General features: G+C 35.3%; 1 protein-coding gene across 9 annotated transcripts in view; it reads left to right on the forward strand.

Moving 5' to 3' along the window:
- The window catches only part of QKI (QKI, KH domain containing RNA binding), a gene marked incomplete at its 5' end in the record, with an annotated part of 142,902 nt that overhangs the window by 64,284 nt on the left and 58,427 nt on the right, over nt 1–20,191 (forward strand). For 6 of the 9 annotated variants that reach the window (XR_014589497.1, XR_014589498.1, XM_083856561.1 and 3 more), the window contains one exon: nt 19,824–19,878. The exons of the other annotated variants lie outside the window; for them this stretch is intronic. Coding sequence is in view for 4 of the 6 variants with exons in the window: in XM_083856561.1 (XP_083712687.1) it covers nt 19,824–19,878 (55 nt within the window). The remainder of the gene's footprint in view (nt 1–19,823; nt 19,879–20,191) is intronic. 9 annotated transcript variants of the gene reach the window in all.

Raw genomic sequence — 20,191 nt, forward strand, 5'->3', positions numbered from 1 at the left:
GGTTGCAGAATCAAAAAAAAAAATACAAAGACTGACATGCTAGAAAACAAACCATCCAGATATGCTCTGCAGAGTATTTTGCTTTGCTTGTGTGATTCTGTGAAAGAAGTAATGAGTTAGGAATCCATGTTATGTGGCCAAAACACTTGAACTGGCATCACATCTTGGAACTTGCTGACAGATTCCCCCCAGAAAGCAGGGGAAATCCTCAAACCGTTTGTGTTTGAGGCTCAGCTGGTAATCAGAACATCTCTCTAGGCAGCTTTCAACAAATTTAAAATCAAAACCTTAGTTACTGAGAATACTGTGATTAGAGCCTAGGGGTACTTGAAGGATATTATTGGGGAGAGGAAAGGGGTTGCAGGCATTCATCAAAAGCTAATGAATGTGTAACTTTATTAAGACCAAGGCATTTTTTGGCTTAGTGTGAATGCACCTTTCATCAGATAGAGAAGAAAACTAGTAACTTGCACACCAGTTAAGAAAAACTTATAGTGATGACTGTCCAATGATGGAAAAACAAAACATTTTTTACATCTTCCTTGTCTTCAGTGAATTCTGTAAAATGGGCATTGACGTGCCCATAGGGAGTCAGCCCTGTGCTCTTTAACACACTGCTCTCACTTTAGAGAGGGGTACGAAGCCGAACAGCATCAGGCTGCTGGCTTGTGGCAGCCTTGGTGTTGGTTTTTTTCCATTTCTTTCCACTTCTAGACAAGCATCTCCCCTAGAACAGTGTGTGATGAGAACGCATCATGCATTTTTACTTCATGAGGAAGCCATCTCATTATCATACACTGAATTTTATTTTTTTTTCTTACAATTGGTAGTTTCAAATAGAAGGCCAGGCAGCTATGCAGTTCTAAATTTGAAGAACTCTGTGCCTTCATTCTGTGTACCAGCTTTAAGTCTGTTGTACTTTACTCTGTATTAGATGATTTGAACTGATTTATGGTTTCTGACCTACTTGTTCCAGCTTACTTGTTCCTACAATCCTGTTCACCTTGCAAGCAGAAACATAAGGTTTCCTAAAAGACATGCTCTCAGTTAATACCAGTCTTGACCTTTGACTTGTGCAGAGTTGTTACAGTAAATAGATAATTCCATTTCTTCAAACTCTCAATTTGGCTTAAAAGAAATTAGAAAAACTCTGCCCTTGGTACCTGTACAAAGTTTGAGGAAAATATCAGAGGGGAAAAATTTATCTGTCTTGTGATCAGGATTTTTATTAAATTTACTTGCTGTATAGTATTACATATTTGTAATATTTTTTTAACTTACGGGCTTTGAAATATCATCTGATAAACTTTGTTTTCCAATGGAAAGGCTTAAACATTCTGTTTAACTAATAAAGTGATGTTAGTGACATCGGGTTTGTATGTCACATTGTACTGTCTTGTTGAGCAAGCCCTGTTATTGCCACCTTAATTATAAGATGCTTAGCTTTTATATTCTGTGAAAAGTACTATGTTGAACAAATCATAAAGTTGTGGTGCTGACAAGCATGTTGAAATGGAATATATTTACCATATGCAAGGCAGTGAAGTTGTTCTGTGTTTTGAAATGGAAGGCTGACCAGCCATCATTGTTCTTGTATGCCAGGAGTAAATTTCTTGCCTCTAGCACATGCTTCTACACAAAAGCATGCCACTGGTGTTTGATGGTCACATATGTCTGTGTTGACAAATGGGGGTTTGGAATGGCAATTTAAAAAAAAAATTGTAACTAGTTGCAAAGGTGGAGATTTGACTCTGTCAGTGCCTTTAGGAATACTAGGGGAAGAAGCACTTTAAATGACTGGAGACAGAGACATGTAAAAGTGAAAGCCATTTAATATTCATAACACATGCCTAGAATGACTGTCCTTTTATTAAAAAAAAAAAATCCCGTTTTGACAATGCTGGTGAAATTTCTGGAGGTAAGTCAGATGCTTACTTTTGCGTTTAGAACTATCAGTAGCAGAATCCCTTGTCAACGTCCATCCTTAAGGATGCTCCTTGTTGGAATTGACTTCTAGTTACTGGAAGCTGACTGAGAGTGTGGAGCAGCAGCTCAGCATATTTGAGGTGCTGGATTCTGCTTTGTTAATTTCTGTTGCAAATCAAAGCTGCAAGTTTTTGACTGTTACATTCATTTGAATTGCCACCAACTTCGTGACTATCCATTAAAAGCCATTGTTATGAGCAGGATCCTTAGCTAAGACTGAGACATGGTGTGTGTCCTGAATCTGCTGCATTCAGGTTATAAACTCAGAACAGAAAATTACTTAAGGCATTCAGAATGAAGTGTTTAAGATACTACTACCCTGGGAACAGTAAACTTCAGCATCTTCTACAGTGAGGTTTCCTCTGAACACACTTTTTTTCATAAGCATATATGTCTTAAGTTTGATTTCTCAAACTGATGAGGCTTGGGAGACTCTTTTCATGCTTAATTTTTTGTTAGTACAATAATTGGCCTTTTATTTTTAAACTAACTAAACAAAAAAGTAGTCATGTGAACATACATATATTCACTGTATCACAACTGTTGTTTTAATACAGATATCTAAGAATATACTTGGTGGTTGATACTGCTCTGCCTTCCTAGAGTTTCATTGTAAAACATAAGGTGTACTGAAAATAGTTTTGGTTGCTTGTAAGGTTTTTTTTTTTTTTTTTCCAGTAGTGACTACTTCAGCAAATGGGCTTTTCTGTTCCAATTTCAAAACCTTCATTTCATTTGTAACTAGCTATTTTTTATACAAGGGGAATTGTAAAGCTGGATTTTATTATTATTATTATTAAAGAATTGTTAAAGCATGGCCTTTTCCTTTTCACAGACAAAACAGAGGCCTCTTGAGTTACGTCCCTGGTAATATTTGAGCCAGTGACCCTTTCAAGAGTTTACACTATTAGACTAATAGACAAAAGAATATTAGACTATACACTATATAGACAGACACAGAAAAAAAGTCCTCTTACCAAGTTACTGATTTAATTATATAATTAAATGCTAAAGATTAGCGAATTATTAATTATTTTAAATAGAGTTTTTACTAGACAGTGGTGAAGGCAATAGGTGTTATTTCTCACTGACAGCAGACTCCTTTTAAGTCTATTCATGAGGGTTTTCTACTCCAGACTTGCTAGAGCATTATCATTGGAATCTTGCCCTCATACATCTTTTCTTTAAGTAAAGAATGTTCAGTTCACAATAACAGTAGTGCAGACTGCAGGCACAACTAGCATAGTTATGTATGGGAATGCAAATTTTACAAGAAGAGAACATCTTCCTGAAGTTTTACATAAGATTTGACAAACGCTTCTTATTTGAAGTAATTTATTTCAAGAGTATTTTCATAGCAGCCAGGGGAATGCTCTTACTTTCAAGAGCAGAATGGTTTTATTTTGAAGGGAAAAAAATTAGGTGCCTGAGGGACCTTAAAAATTATTACAAAGCAATATTAGTCTTTCAGAAAAAAAATTACTGATACCTATCTGATGCAATGCATCTTTTAAATGGTTTATTTCATACATGCTTTTGCCCTTTATTGGATACATACTGAATATATCCAGTGTATATTGGATATATTTCTACATGAGCTCAATACAAAGTTGCAGCTTCGAGCGGATTTTAACACTGCAAAGACATGGGTTCTCCCATGTAATGTGAAAAATAGCTGAAGCCTTTGGCTATGATTAACTTTGCTATCAAAAATTCATTATATGTCATTTTGTTCTGAGAGCGGTTAAATTGGTTATTGAGCTAATTAAATATGGAAATAACTGACTTTAACAAAATACTTCTTTTTAATGCCATTAAGTACACTGGAAACTGTAGACTGTAGAAGTGTAATGAAAGCCCTGCTAGTTGAAATCAGCTTGTATTATGCTTTCCTTATATTTGTTTTTCTGTCAGTTCCCTATGAGGAAAACCCTTAGGAGCAAGCAGTGAGAGAATGTAGATTATTTTGAAACTGGAGAAAAGTAGCATGAAGTGTAGTGGAAAAAAGTGTATCAAGGGAAAAAAAAGTATATCAAGGGAATCTTGAATCATTGCCTGAACATCTGTGTATAAACAAGTCTGGTTTATAAATTAAAATGCTCTGTCTATTGAACAGGAATTGACTCATCCTGTGGCACAGCAGAAGTTCTTTCTGCAGAATGACTCCTAAGCTTTTGTGAGGTGGGAAGCACAGGGAGTGTTAATTGTGTTCTAAAAGGTTGACCAGGTTTCAGCTCACAGCAGTTTGTATCTGGCGTTTGAATAGAAGTTTTGAAAGGCTTGGGAGACTCTGCATACAGAATTATTTTGAAATGCTGACGAAATTGTCTGCAAACATCTGTCTGCATTTTACTTTGTCTAGCAAAGTAGTGAAGCAAGGCTTTTAAATAATGAAAATCTACTGTAACCTGAAACTTTTTTCATGCTAGCATTTCTAACTTCCTTAAGAACTAATGCCATGATAATCTTGCTTAGCAGAAATAATCTGTGTTCAGGTTTGCATTTTCAGTGTGTTTGTTCAGTATTACACAACTGTGCCTGCAGTTCTGTGCAGGAAAGGCCATACTCAGTTTGAGGCTTGTGGGAAATTTCTTGTGCCTGCATGAAGATTGAGTCTACTTAAATGTGGAAATGGAGTTAGAGCTTGTTTTTTCAGGGGGGAAAGCAGCATGCCTGTGTGATTCCTGAGTAACTGTTGATTCCTGGCAGTTATTGATTCTCCTACTTTTTTAGGCGGCTTCTGGCAGGCAGAATACAGGCAGGTGGTTGTTTACCATAGTGGATATGGCTCATCAGGGTCTTATTAGAGCAATTTTATTGAGACTGATAGCAAAGCTCTTTAGCACGGAGTAAAAGAGTAAGCACAAAATAAGATACCACAATTGCTGAAACCAAATACTTAAATTGCTAATTGAATATTTAGAAGATAGAGATATATGACTTTGTGTTATTTTATTGTTTTCTAAATAGAAATAAGTAATCTGTTTCACTGCAGCAGGATACTGGATTCTTTGCCAACTGTATGGTAACAATCACAAAGTGTAATTCCTAAAATGGGTGATCAGTTTGCCATTTAAACTTGTTCATGGACAATGACTTTCCTTAGGTTTTCTGGCTTAGAATTAGCCTTTGTCATGCCTAGACTTGGAGTGAAATGGATATTGTTAATCACAGGCTGTACTTCTGCTATGTATGGCCTACAGTACCATACATTAAGCATATGAATGAAATTCAGGTAGCTGTGTACATGTTAATAAGGATGTGACAGTATCCTCACTTCAGAGTTTATCCAGCTATGGCTGCAATATTTTATTGTTAGGGTTTTTTACACTTTTAAGGTAGAGGGAGGCATTTATTGACAGATGGTTGGACATTTTTTGTTAACCTTTCATGAGAGTAATTAGCAGCTTCTGTCTTGTAATTTTTACATTTTTTCCACATTTTTTGGGTACTAAATGGGGAATGTTTTGATAAATACAGGACTCACTGAAGTGCATGCACACTGAATATATCTTAAAAAATTTTGCTTACAACTCAAAACAGTTCTGTTTAAAGTGTGTGTTAAGTATATGCATGAAAGGCTGAAAGCTTATTTAAATGTTTGGTAAAGCCAAGTACACAAATCTGTTTTTCTGTTAGAGAGAACTTGTTACTCTTACAGTAGTAGAACACTCCAGGCAATGCTTGGAGACTGTCTGAATTAGTAGAATCCGATATTCTGTCTAAATTATCTGATTTAAGTGCCACAATCTTGTGCCATGGAACAAACACAACACACAGTATTTACACTTTCTTGATGCATTTGTTGATGTTAGTGATTCTTGAATGTAATTTGACTCATAAGTCAATTCAGCACTATATTCCTACATGACAGTCAAAGTCTTGTCTAACCTTAATAGCTTGAAATGGAGAAAACATTAGGCTGGATGTTTTGGATGTTGAAAGATCTGCAAAACAGTGACTGCATTCAGGCAATGGCTTTCATGGGCCTTGACAGAATGGTTTAACTGGCAGCTGAAGTTACAGGAAAACTCTGGCTGTAGGAAAATAAATGGGAATATCAGATTATTGGTTGGTTTCATAAGAAGGTGTTACAGAACTATGTACAAAATTTGACAAGAATGGATGGAATCAGTACAGAGAGGAGATGTTTAGTCAGTATAAAAATGTCAAGAATTTGACACAGAGGATGTTTTGATGTGTCAAAAGCTAAAGTTTGTGGGGAGTGAACATATGTGTAGTACTGTGGAAAGTAACCCAAAATAATTTATGGAGCAGTTACATTTTCATTTTCACAGCAAAAGCTACAGGATTTTTTTTTTTTATTATTATTATTTTTTATTTATTTTTTTTTTTTCTTCTTCTTGAGTGTTACATAGAATCACAGAATATACTGAGTTGGAAGGAACCTTTCAGGATCATTGAGTCCAACCCCTGGCCTTGCACAGGACACCCCTAGAAATACACCATGTGCCCAGGAGTATTGTGCAAACACTTATCCAGCTCTGTCAGCTTGACCACTTTTCTGGGTAGCCTAAGTCTCCCTCCTTTCCTTTCTTCTTCCCTTCTTTCTCCTCCTAATGTTTCTGCTACTTTGAACCTAGATCAATTTTTCTGTTTTTTTTTTTCCCTTCCTCTTAGTTCTCTCTAGAAAACTTCTCTAGCTATCTTCTTCCATCTTGATCCTTGATCATTGATCATGTGCTTTATTTTGTAAATTATTGTTATAAAAGAATATCAGATTCTACTAATTCAAACAGTCTGTAAAAAAAGGAAGGTTACTTTCTATGGTGCTTCATGTATTCTCTGAAAATACATTTAGATGACATGAAAGTTCACTAAACTGAATTTTGGCTTCTAGCAACACTATATATTTGCATTATGGTAGCAAATGATAAAAACACTGGTGTTTAAAAACAGTTGTGACTGGGGAATATGAGTAATGTAGGCAAGGAAGATTACACAAGGCAAAAGGAAATAATGACACACTTCTCGTGCTACTAACAGTTGAAATTATTTAGCATGCATAAGACTATCTGAATGGAAATAAAAAATCCAACAGCAGAAATATATAAAGAAAATTATTTCCTAAGAGTCAGGATGATAATGCAGATTCAGCAGTTTGTTTTCCTTGAAGTTACTGGAACTTGAACTCTGAATGCAGTAGCTCTTGAAGCAGTGTGGAGAGTAGATAGCAAAGTTGCTCTCACATTTGGCTAGAGGTTTCTGTAGGTAAGTTGTAGGTGTGACATGAGGAATGAGTAGAAATAAAAGGTTGAGATTAATTAGTATCTCAACTAGAATTCCTGAAACCTTTTTGATTCCTGACACAACTAAAATTAGGCAATGTAATTATCATGCAAACTGTTCTTTTTTTTATGCACCATTTTACAAATGTGCTAATGGTATTTTTGTATGCGCAAATGGAAGGGATTTTTCTTCAAGAGCAAAGAGCAGTCTGTTAATTGAGTGCCTTTATCTGGCATGGGGGCAGTGAGTGCATATAATTTAAATGTTTGGATGTAAGTACTTAAATTATTATCCTTTTTTTTTTTTTTCTGTCTGACAAATCTGATGTAGGTGTTACTTTCTTCCTAATCTTTCTGTAGTGCTCTGTGATCAGGTGCTGTGGCACAAGGTTGATAGGATTGTTTCCAATGAAGTCAGTGTTTCATGGAATTGGATGTTCTGGTATGAGGTTATTTAACTATCTGGAGGGGTGTTTTTTTTTAATTATTTTCTTCAGTATTGATTTGATATTGGTATTGTGATGATTTTTTTTAACACTGTGATAGTGAAGCAGTGACAGCACTGGGTCCATTCTGTGGTGAAGTTACTGTGAACTTTAGCAGTTGCATGTTTCTCTTGAATAAGAAAGAAATAGTTTTCTGAAAGATCGGACCCATAACATAATTAATAACAGCTCTGCCACTGCTTGTGGGCTCTTTGGAGTATTTTGATAAATGTTTATCTGGACTGTTCAGTCCTGCAGCCATGCATAAACAATTAATGCTTCTGTGGCAATCAGAGTGATAAAGAATTGAAAACCATGTTTAGCTGACTGAATCTGCCTGAAGTACCTGACTTTTTTAATTGATCCACTTGACGGAATTATTTTGGAACCATTTAAGATTCTGAGCTATCGATTTCAAATGTTCATGTATTTACAACCATATGTATTCAAGGGAATTTAATTTTTAGGCTGTTGGAGGTCTTGGCAGATGTTTTAACTGGCTTGCTGAACTTGTGAAATATACTATAACTGATGCATAGTTTCAAGAACTAAAAGCTAGTAATGGACAGATTTTAGATTTAAAATTAAATTTTATAGAGAGAAATGGAGGATTTTCTGTGTTGATAAAGTATGTTGCAGTAATTTTCCATCTAGTAAGTGATCTATAAATGACCAAGCAGTCTTTGAGGTGGCTGTGAGATACTCCTATGTTTCAAGTTGACAACATTGGAATTGAATGTTCACTTAAATTTGACTGACAAAAAGACCAGTTAGCTTCATTGACTCACCACAGTATGAATCAGAAAAGGTCTTAAGCTATATTACAAACCAAAATAGGTGATAAATTTTAAAGTTACGTGGTTTGAAATACTGAAGCTACTCTGGAAATTACCATGCAGTGAGGAGACAAGGGTATTGCAAATACCAAAATTTGTTTTTGTAGCCTGACTAGTGGAATTTTTTTAGTATGCAGCCTTTTAAATGCTAAGTTCAATTTAGCTTGAAATTTACCTTTTTGGAATAGTTCATTAAGTAACCCTTATTAAAACAAGCAAACAAACAAAAAAACAAACCACAATCTCCATTTCTAAGAGAAATCAGATATATAGAAGATTTTGCCTTGCTGTCTATGTACTCTTGCAGAAACATTTTGAAGAGGAAAACACATTTACTATTGATTATATGTTTCGGCTCTCTTAAGGAAGTCTGATTTGGTTATTGCAGGCTTCAGATCTCTTACTTGCAGTCAAATATATGGTTCATGGCTTAGAGTAGAGGTATCTATCAGGTGGAATAAAGTGTAATTATTTTAAGTAAGTCATACTTTGCATATTTCTTGTGTTCCTGTTAAACTCACTTGCAACTGGCTATTTCTGCAAGTCTCAGAGTATTAAGTATTGTAAATTTGATTGGACAGATGCAGAAATTGGCAGGAATGTGGCAATTTTGTGTGCTTTTTGAATCCTGGTATTTCACAGTAGTAGATACAGAGTTTTCCCAGTGTCTTCTTGGAGAACCATGTAATAGATGAGGGAATGTTTGCAGGGGCACCACTTGGTGGGGTTTATTCAGGTTTCCCTGTCAGCTGTATCATTTTTTATGTTAGATTGTAGTGGGTAGCAGTTCAAATACACAGGTTATATTTGCTGCTCAAACAGTTGTTTATAGTGACCCTTAGGGAAGAAGCAGCAGAAGGATATAAACATTGCATGGGCAACAGCAAGCTGACAGACAATGGGTTTTACCTAAATGGCTGGTTAAATAAGGCTCCTCTATGGCAAGGGGAGGGAAAGAGAAAATCGCACTGAGTATTTAGAGGGAGGGAGGGAGGAAGGAGGGAAGGAAGGAGGGAAGGAAGAAAAGGAAATTTGAAGACCCTCAAAAATGTCGATTTGTCACATACATATTCATCTGATACCTCATAAATGTTAGTTCCTGTGAAAAGCCTTTTCAGAATTTTCTTTGATCTGACTTTGCAGAACTTTTCGGGGCCTACAGCTGGGATGCAGAACTAAACTGATTTTTTGTCAGGTTTTTAAACAGACCTCTGAATCAGGCATCTCTTGTAAAGTTTGCTGTTCTCCTGACCTTGAAAAAGGATCTGTGGGTCCTGTGAGAGACGTCTTGAAGGGTGGTTGGAGATCATGGAAACAGCTAGGAAAACATTCTATTTTCTTCAGTTACCTGGCTTGAAAGCTTAGCCTGAGGAAAGAACTGTTTCAGCTTTCTCTCTTAGTGTACATTTCTGCACAGCTGAGTCACTGAACACATGGCCTTGCTTTTAGAGATCTTTTTTCCCCTCCTGTTTAGCTTGGAGGTGATTTTGTGATCTTTTTGAGAAACACGTGACCAGCCAAGAGTAGTTGCTGTTTCCTGATCTCTTCAGAGCTGCTGCCAAACATCCTTTCCCACCATTTTAACCAGTGGTCAGTGGATCTCAAGCTGTGGACTGCTTCCAAGTGAAATGTGTCACAAAGAACAAAGATTGGGTCTAGTTTTGTGGTCTACATGGGAAATTCTAAGTCTGTATTTGTAATCGAAAGTATCTGTGGGCCTGCAGGGGAGAAAAAGGACAGGTGTCAGACTGGCTGTTCCTGCCAAAACTGTACTAACCACATCATTTCAGAGTGACTTCCCTTTTATGAGTGCATTCCTAAGATACAAGGAAAAAATAATTGATAATAATTCAGAATCGATTTCCTATATAGGATGAAAAAATACTGATATTCACGGTTCAGTGATTTTAGCTGTGACATTTATTACTGACGTGTTTGTCACTAAATATATAAACAAACAAATTTTGGTTATTTTGATGATGCAGTGAGCTTCAGTATTGATAACAGTGGTGGGAAAAATGCCCAATGAAGATGATATTCGTTTCACCTTAGTTAACCACTATCATGAATGTATTAAAGTAATTGTAAGTTCGATTTCGCTCCCTGATGAGTGGTGTTCTGAGTAATGCACACTCCCATTGCTTCTAAAACACTGATAAATGCAATCTGTTGGAATGTTTTTAAGACAATAGCTATTTAATGAATAGCTTGTGTGTACAGGAGAAAAGAATAAGCTTGATTGCTTACAATCTGACATTTGAAAAAGCATTTTTTAAGATGTCTTGTATTTGCATATCTAATTGCTATGTAATCAAAACTAAGTGAACTGTAGCTGCTTGAAACTAAAAAATGAAAGGCAATCATCTTTAAAGGAGGAGATACCCCACTCATATGCAAGCCTGTCTGAATATTAGAATTATATTCTTCTTGTGTTTAATTATAGGTGTCTGACTGAGCAGTAAATTTATGCCTGTGTATTAAAGGAGTGAATGTGACCCTGAAACATCAACTTTCCTTTGTTGAAGCAAAGCATTCGCATTGAGAGAACTTAACAGTGTTGTGTATTTTGGTGATAAGGGATTGTGCCAGAGTAGCTGTTAATTACCTGCTTTGTTTGATATGGAAAGTAGTGGTTCCACACTTTTCTTCCCACCAGTGACAGTACTCAATTAAAACTTGTATTAAACAGTGATAATGCCCTCGTTTATCTGGTGGAGAAGATGTGGGGTGAAGAAAATTAATAGGATATTTTCATCTGTTTGGAGACAGCTTTGGTTTTTTCATGAACCTAGTGAGGAGTTTTGTTTTTTTGGTGTAGTAGTGTACGGGGAGCTTTGGTTATTTTATTTATTTTTTCAATCTTTGTGACTCTTGAATCCTGCTGTTTAATAACAGTGGCTATAGTAGAAGACGAAAAAAAAGAAACTTCAACTGCAGTGTTAGAATTGCAAATTTGGAAGATGCTTGCTCCTATTCATTCTTATTCCTCTGTGAGAAGCGTCTGTTGCCCTTGGTCATTATTTCAGTGGTTTTTGAAAATCTATTGTATCATGATATGGCATCTTACATATCTCACATGACAGATTTTTACTCTTTTAAATTAAAGTTTTTGACTGAGTTTTTCTGTTCCAAGTATGTGAAGTGTGTTTCCTAATGCAGTCTGAGATGGACTTCTCTAATTAGCAGCTTTTTTTTTTTTTTTTTGCATATCTGAACAGAAATAATGAGGAGTAAAGCAAAGAAAATAACATAGAAGATTTGGTAGTCTTTGTTTATTTCAGATACAAATGCTGAAGAATATTCTAACAGTGAAAATATACAAACTATATCAGTAGACAGTAAGAAAGGGTATAAAATTGTTATAGCAACAATTTAATGCTTTTCATTTCATTCATCCAAAGAAATTAAGGAATGGGTTGGTTGCTTTCCTTACGAAATTTGGAAGGTCTGTGTTCAGCAAGCTTGAACTGCTTTATTCTGGAGTGAAAGCTGAATGTTTGATGCTAGACTAATTTGGCCAAATATGTGAAACAGTAAATGAAAAGGAGTAATTACTGTAGCAACTTTAAAGCGTGTACACGAAATTCTTTTGAGGAGCTCAGTGGATATGGCAGGGCATGGTAATTCAAGTAGAACTTCAGAGCTTCAACTATTAGGTGAATAGAGGTCACACACAGAGTAAGAGTGGTTGCCTGCAGTAATTAGGCACAATTAATAAAGTTTGCTCAGAGGCTTATTGCACATACTGAATGGCTAGCAGTAATGACTGGTCTTAGAGGTAACCATACACAAACAAACAAAAAAATCATTACAGATAGAACAGTTTCTTAAAAGAATTTGTAAGGTGTGGAAACTTGAAAGATTTTCTTGTTTTGTTGAAAACCTAAACAAAGTGTTATTGTTAAAGAACAAAAAGCTGGATTTTGTTTTGTAGTGGAACGTTGTAATATCACAGGATACAAACAAAGTGTTGTGAAAAATCAGGCTTAGAAAAAGAAAGTTGTAATTGTGTGAATTGGTCATGGTTTCCAGAAAGAACACTAGAAAGCCCATATTAGATAAAAACTGGCATGTTTTTAAGGAGTCTGCTTTTCTTTTAAAGTAAATGTTCTTCTGGGTATATTAACTGATAAATTCCATTAAATTATTGTATTTAATAATGAGTTGCTACATGATTATTGGTTACATTTTCTGTAGGTAATTCATAAAGTCAATAAATGTAGACCTGCTCACCGTACCATTGCCCTTTCATGCCAAGTAAACAGTGATAAGCGTTAAATAAGAACTTGATAAGGTGTTTTATGATCTGGCAATTTGAAGTGCAATTATCTCTCTATCTTTAACAGTTTTTTTCCAGTTTTCTCTTTCTGCACTGTAGAAAAACCCCCATGGAATGTGAGTTTGACATGCATTCAGATTAGTAGACCTATTTCATGGCACAGCAGAGTGTTAGTGTAACTGTGTTAGCTCATCCATTCAGGATTAGGTTCTGCAGTGATTCCATGGCTTTCTCTGCTCAAACATTGAATAGTCATTTCACTTTGTAGGTGACTACTGCAGTCCACACTCTCAAGCCACAGACAGTTTTTGTAATCCCAAAGCCACTCTGTTAAGGTTTCCTCAGACTATCATGCATTCAATATAAATTCCCAACCTCAAATAAAGTTGAGGACTGTGTTTTTCCAGAATGTCTTAAATGGACATACTGTACTTTTTGTTCCCTGTCAAGAAAATATAACAAGGCTGTCACATTCTTTCTGCTTAAATTATTCTGATTACATTTCATTGACTTTGCTCACTTGAAAAAAAAATGGTAGCTCAAAATACTCAAAAATGTTTTGAGTATTTTCTTTGTTACGTAGTTCAGTTACAATTTTTGGGAACTCTTTCTTGTATTCGCTTTTGAAGAAATTTATTTCCATATACAAAAATTCAAAATAACGTTATAATATCCAAGTTTGAAAAGATATTAATTTCCTATATTTTCATATAATCTCTGTGTAGAGATCATCTTGAAGAGGGGAAAATTTCTGCATTGAAATTATATGCTGTGTCAAGATGTAGAAAAAACTAGAACCTTACAATTCCCTTTGCTGGACTCTTTTTGCACGAGCATGCTTTCACTTTGTTCTTTACTATTCTTGTAGGACTTGCAGTCCCTTGTGGCATGAATTGCTGTGTGCCTGTGCTCCAGAGTGAGGTTCCTAAGCCAGAGTGAGGTTCCTAAGCCAAAGACTGAATGGGAATTCCCTTTTTCGGTTTAAGATTTTGAGGGCGTTTTCTCATTTGAGGAATGCCAACTACAATGCACAAATGTTGTAGTTTTCTGCACTCAGCCCATGGACAATTTTTCACAAATTGCATTAAAAAGTTGGACAGAATTGACTGTGTTATATTATACGCTTGGTCAAATAGGAAAAGCTCACTGTCTTGGTAACTGAAAAAAAAGTTTAACTTTCTTCTACCACTAAGCTTTAGGGCATGAAAAATCTAGAAGCTGAGATCTTGCAGCTCTCCAAATAGTCATCCAGAAGAACACTGTTAAGCATCCTGTTGACAGGGTTTATGTACCACTGAGGAAAATTCAGACCCTCTGTCTCCCTCTTCTAATCTGAGTTGATGGTACTTGTCATTTGAAATATATATTCACCTGCTAAACATGCTTTTTTCTTTCTGATGAAAACAGCCCTGCTGAAAGCATGTCGTAAAACTCGGTTTTATTGCAGAGGTACGCAATGAATCATAATTTCCTACAGGCTCAGATCCTGCCTATGTGGGATCAACAACTAAAAAACTGAAAATTTGAACTACATTTTATTTATGGTTGGGACCTAAAGAGTATGTCTTATATTTGTACTTCCAGTTTCTGGCTGCATAACAATGTACTTGGTACATCTGGTATTTGAAGTATTCTGTCTAGTGAGCTCACTCTGAACACAACTACCTAAGATTTTTTTTAAAGTAGATAGCAATGATATTGATGTTCTTTATCCCTTCTGTCCATTTTTTTGGCCATTTATGGAGTTGAGAATGACATTAAGGTGTAAAATTTCAAAATTTACTGTGAAAGAAAGTGAGGAGAATATACCAGTTAGCCCTTGGTACATCTGTGCCTCAAAGCCAAGAATTTTCTTTAAATCAGATTTTGAGTGATAGAGATTTCTCTTAGAAGAATCCATCTAGAAACAAACTTTAATTCCATGTATTAGCAGAGTCAAGTTATGATGACCTTGGATACACTCTAAACCAATTTTTAATGATTACTGTCAGAACATTCTTTTTCTATTGAAAAATAATGGTCTATGATATATTGAAGGCCAGATTAAATCATCCTGACTATTCCTTCTGGTCAAAGTCTCTAAAATTGGGAAAAAATTACTTTGAGTTAAGCTTAAGTATCAAAAGAGGCATAATGGTTAAGATGTGTAGAATAAAATTTCAGTGTAGTATAATGTATGATCCAGTTTAACAAAGTCTTACCCAGATTACAAAAACTTTTGTTGTACCTCTACATATGTATGTACAGTGTGTTTGTGTGTGTGTGTCTGTGCTGCTGAAGTAGATAACAGTTCTGTAATCAAGTTGCATTTTATGTGTTTGGAGTTTCTTTTCCCATGTATCTGGTTTTGTGCATCATGGACTTTGTATACTCCTATATGCTAAAATGAAAACAGCTTATTGTAAGGGTCCAGCTAAAATTTTGGTACTCCAGTATGGTTTGTCTGCATCTAATGTCGGTGAACCAAAGTCTTAATCATGCAGATTTATTTTTTTTTTCTTCTGTTGGTTTGGTCATACTGTGTGACACTTCTGTAATAGCCAATCATCATTAATCCTGAGTAGCATTCACCAACAAGTTTTAATGATTAGAGTACTTGTCTTTTGTTTTGTGTCTCGTTACTGGCCTTAAATTAGAAAAACTAGAAAACTAAACTTGGTTTAAACAAGCTGGATTTTTGGAGATTTTTTGCTTGTTTCAGAAAAAGAAGTAAAGTATGCTCACCTGTGTAACCAATTTGAGACTCTGCAAGGGGGTTATTAACAAGGAAGTGAGGCAACACAGCCAACAGGAAATGCAGCAAGTTTGAGATGAACAAAATTAGGCTTGAAGGATGAGGAGGAAACTGAGACCAAGGTGTTAAGTCTCTACAAAATTATGGGAATAGTAGCAAAAGGGTTTTTTTTTCCCAATCATATTCATAGATTTTTGTTTATCTGTGAATTTTGCAAGTACATTTTCTATGATGATAAACAATTTCTTGCTATGTGCAGGTCAGATTTTTCTTGTGTATCAAACTAGATACTTGAATTCTAGTCTGTTCACTCAGCTCTTCATACCAGCTTTTACAGTGGTAAATAGTGTTAAGAGCCACGTAATGACTTGGAGGATGGGGTGAACATTGGCACATACAGAACTTGCAGAATGCATGTAAGTCAGTGTCTTGAAACTATTTATGGTTGTTGACACATTACCAAAAAAAAAAAAAAATAAAAATAAAGGCACACAACAACAACAAAAAAAACTCAAGTTTATTCCCATATGTAAGGGAAACATTTGAAATGTACAGAATGAAAAGCTCAGCATGGAGCTTTGTACTAATAGTTTCTGTACCTGTGCTTATTCAGAGGTAATTAAGCTGCTCTTTGGACTCTTCATTAATATATATAGTCCAAACTTTCCCTTTTGGTGTAATCCTTCATTTTTTTTTAGTGCATTTTCTTATACAGGTGTATTAGAACAACTGTTGCATGCCTGTGTTTTTGAATATCTGTGGCATTTTTGTGTAGTGTTTCATCATCAGATTTAAGAGGTTATTTGTTGGCATCTTCAGAGTAATGAAGTAATATCTCCTGCCTAAAATGGAGCAATGTTTTAAAACTTCAATAGGTATGTTATCCTGCATGTCGTATCATGTTAGAGCAAGCTATTAAAACAGCTTATATGTATTTGAATGCCCAAATAAAAACATCCTGTCTTGCTGTGAAACACCTCATATTTTTTTGAAGTTCTTTCTTCATCCATTAATTTGTCTGTGTATGTCATGCTGTTGGCCTCCATTAACTTTTTCATAGGTGATAAGCTGTGCCTACTTTTCACTTTGCATACACTGCAACTGCAATGTACACCTTGCCTTGTGAAGTTTGATTGTTGGTGTGCTAAAAAGTTGTATGTTATGTACTAAGTCAGTGAATAAAGTTTTAGTGCAGGTGGTTTCCATCTTTTTGTCCCCATCAGAAGAATGTGACAAACTAGAGAAGTGGAATAATTCATATTAATTCTGCCTGCAGGGTAAGGGATGGGAGGTTACCCTGTGTATGCTCAGCTGAACATGACTTGCATTGGAAACTTCAGTTTTACTTTTGTTGAGTGTTAGAGTAGTTTGTTGAATAATTAAAACTTGCTTCTCTAACAGAGGGAAAAAATCCTATCAACAGCTTTCACTGATGATTTTTCTGACTTAGGCAAGCACTTTTTTTGTGAAGGTGTCTTTCCCTGTGAGACCATATAGCTTTGCAGCAAGAAGTTTGAGTATATGGTCTAAGCATTGTTTGTAAATTATAGCAGAAGATTAATTTCTTTCCAATTCCTGTGGACAATAGCATTGAAACTGATAGTTGAGGTACTTTGATTTTGACTTGATTTTACTTGATTACTTTGATTTTTTCCCCCAGAGTCAATTAGGCACTTCTATTCCATAACATTTAAATGGGATTTAATACTTCGTATGAAGTAATTGCATAGGCAGAAGAGGTATCAAGATAAATAGTTGCATATGTAGTATGTGTTGCAGTAAAAAGAGTATTAAAACCATAATTTTTTAAAAAGTTGTATGTTTGTATCATTCATGTGTTTGGTAATCTTAAGTGAATTCTACACTATATAAATACACTTTTCCTTAAGAAGGTGATATAATGGATATTGAAGTAACCACAGATATCCTTAAATTAGAATTTAATTCAAAGTGTCTTTACTTAAATTTGCGTCAAATTATGCAGGATTGAAGAGGCTCACACACTCTTAAGCGGAGTAATGCCTGAGCCCTAATCATATTAGTAGTCCTCAGAGGACAAAATCTTTTCTCTCTTGCAAATTATTTTAGGTTTTCTGTGAGTGGTATGGCACTATGTTTGGATTGATCTGATGGTCAGTTCCCATTAAAGGCTTTAGGATATCTATTCCCACTGCTTCATGTGCATCCTCAGGAGTCAATTGAGTTTGTGAGTTTCCTAAATTGGCCCCTGTACAATTGTCTGAGCAGCAGGGGCAGCTCAGTGGAAGTAGCAGAGTCAGGGCTGCTATTTTCAGTGACAGCTGGTTGTTAAATAGACTCAACCTGCAAAGTTAAACTTCACTTTCACATTCCATGATATGAGATATATGAGTGCCTGCATTAAAATATTTTCACTTTAACTTCTAGTTTGCTATGTCACCATATATTTCACACAGAAAAGTAAGAAGTTTTTGATGAAAATAATTCTTGTTCAACAGAAACAAGAAAAAGACTATAATTTTGTGATTTTTTTCCTTCATAGCTTTTAAACAGTTTTTTGTGTGATCTTGAAAGCTTATTCTTTATTGACCTCTAAATAATTTCTAAATGAAACATAATTTTCTTTAAATGTGGTTAATTTTTAAAGACTTTTTCCCAATAGTTTAAAGAAACATGAAATTTTTCCCTGATTTTATTTAGTTCCATTCTCAGTTTATAATTCATATGCGAGGAGGAAAAAAAACCCTACCAAACATGCCCCCTCCACCAACCAAAAAAAACCACAAAAGCAAAATATACCAGAAGAACCCCAAACAGAAGCCAACTGTCCCAAAACCCACAAACCAAAATAACCCCTTTTGAATTATGCCAGTAGAACATTTAGGTAAGTGCCAGTATCACTTGAATTGGTGCCTTTTGCGTGCTGCAACTGGAAGAGTAAGATTATAATTGTTGATAATAGAGAGCTGAGTTGGGTAACAGACCTGTGGTAAAGATGCTCAGGTCTTTGGCTTGTCTGATGTTGGTTTAGCATTTCAGGAATATCATGTTCCTTGCGTGTAAATAATGAGGACTTTCAGCCAGTTCACTGATTTGGCTTAAAATACTGATTACAACCCTGTACTGGTTGAGTGTAGTTGTTCAATGATATATTATTTATGAGAATTTGTGGTCTTAAATAGTTTTCTAAGGATGTACTTTGGATATACTTAACTTATTTTTAGGCGTTGTGTATTTATTTTTCTTGCTGATGGTTTGTTTTTCATAAGCAGCATTTTAAATTTCCCCTTTTACAAAAAAAAAAATTAGTCTTTCCTTTTTCTTATATGGTAATTACATAGTTGAACAGTAGGTGGAAGGAATAGGAAGGGGCTTTGAAAAAATTTTTTGAATGGAAGTATGTGGTGCCATCCCATCTCACTTAAGACACTGAGCTATTCTAGTTGTCCCAACAGTAATGGGCATTAGTTAAAATAAGCTATACTCCTTGCTCATTTGCATCTAGTATAAATTTTAATTTTATTTTACTAGTGCAATAAGATGAAATAAGCTATTTTTTAGAACATACGTTGCAGCAGCTTTTCTGTTCTGATAACACCATACAGGCTGTAGTGTCTGTAAGGAACAGGAAATGTCTTACAGGCTATATTAGTAGTGAAAGAGAAAGTCAAGTTTGTCTCCCTTTTATAGCTAGCCAGTTCAGGGATTTTTCACTCTTTTCCTTTTGTAGAGAACTTCTAACAATAATTTTTTTACTTATTTTCTTACTTTGAGTCATAAAGAATCTCTGAAAAGGACTTGGTTTTTTCCCCAGTTGTTTCTTATCTTAAAATTTTAAAATACAACCTGAGTCTCAAATTTTTGGGGTTTCCCCCCCCCCCCCTTTTTTTTTTCCTTTAGCTTGCACAATGTTAAAACATAATTTTGTGTGCAAATCACAAATAGTGGACATGTGAGAATGCCTAACTGAGGAAAAGGGTTTTGTATTACTCATCACTCAAATGGAGGAGAAGCTGGAGAAGTAAAGGTGAAGGGGAAAAAAAAGAAATTTGTTCTTTCTTCCATGACTTAGCTTCTGTCGATTCTTGCACTGTTTTTCTTTTACTAGTTGTCTTATATTATAGCTTCTTGAAATTTCGGTCTCAAGTGTAAACAAGAAGGAATCATTTATGTCCATCATAGGGTAAAAAAAGCCCTAATTCCAGCTCTTCATGCCTCTCAAACATCTTAAAGAAGCAAAATAGGGCACAAGCCCAATTTTTTTTTGCTTTTCAGGTCTCCTTTAAGAGCAGAGACAGCCATGATGCAGCAATTTTGGAGGTAGAGGCAAGTAAATGTTTTACTTCTTGTAAACATTCCAGTAAGTTTTTGCAAATCACCTATTATTTGAGGAGACTGGTTGAAAGAGAACCTCAGCCTCTCCCCCTTTCCTAAATTAGCTTTGTGTGATTCTACGTGAGGAAGAATATCTTAAGCTTTTATTGAATATTGACAGGTTTCACATCAGTTACACACTGTTACAATACCCAGTTGGTATTAAAATATGTAGCTTTAATATTAGGTTTTTGTCATAACAGTTGTTGAAGTTTTTTTCTTTGGAACTGATCAACAAAATGAAAATTTGTTGGGTGGGTTGTGATTTC

This window comes from Zosterops lateralis (assembly GCF_965231275.1).
Source record: "Zosterops lateralis genome assembly, chromosome: 3".
Taxonomy (NCBI): Eukaryota; Metazoa; Chordata; class Aves; order Passeriformes; family Zosteropidae; genus Zosterops; species Zosterops lateralis.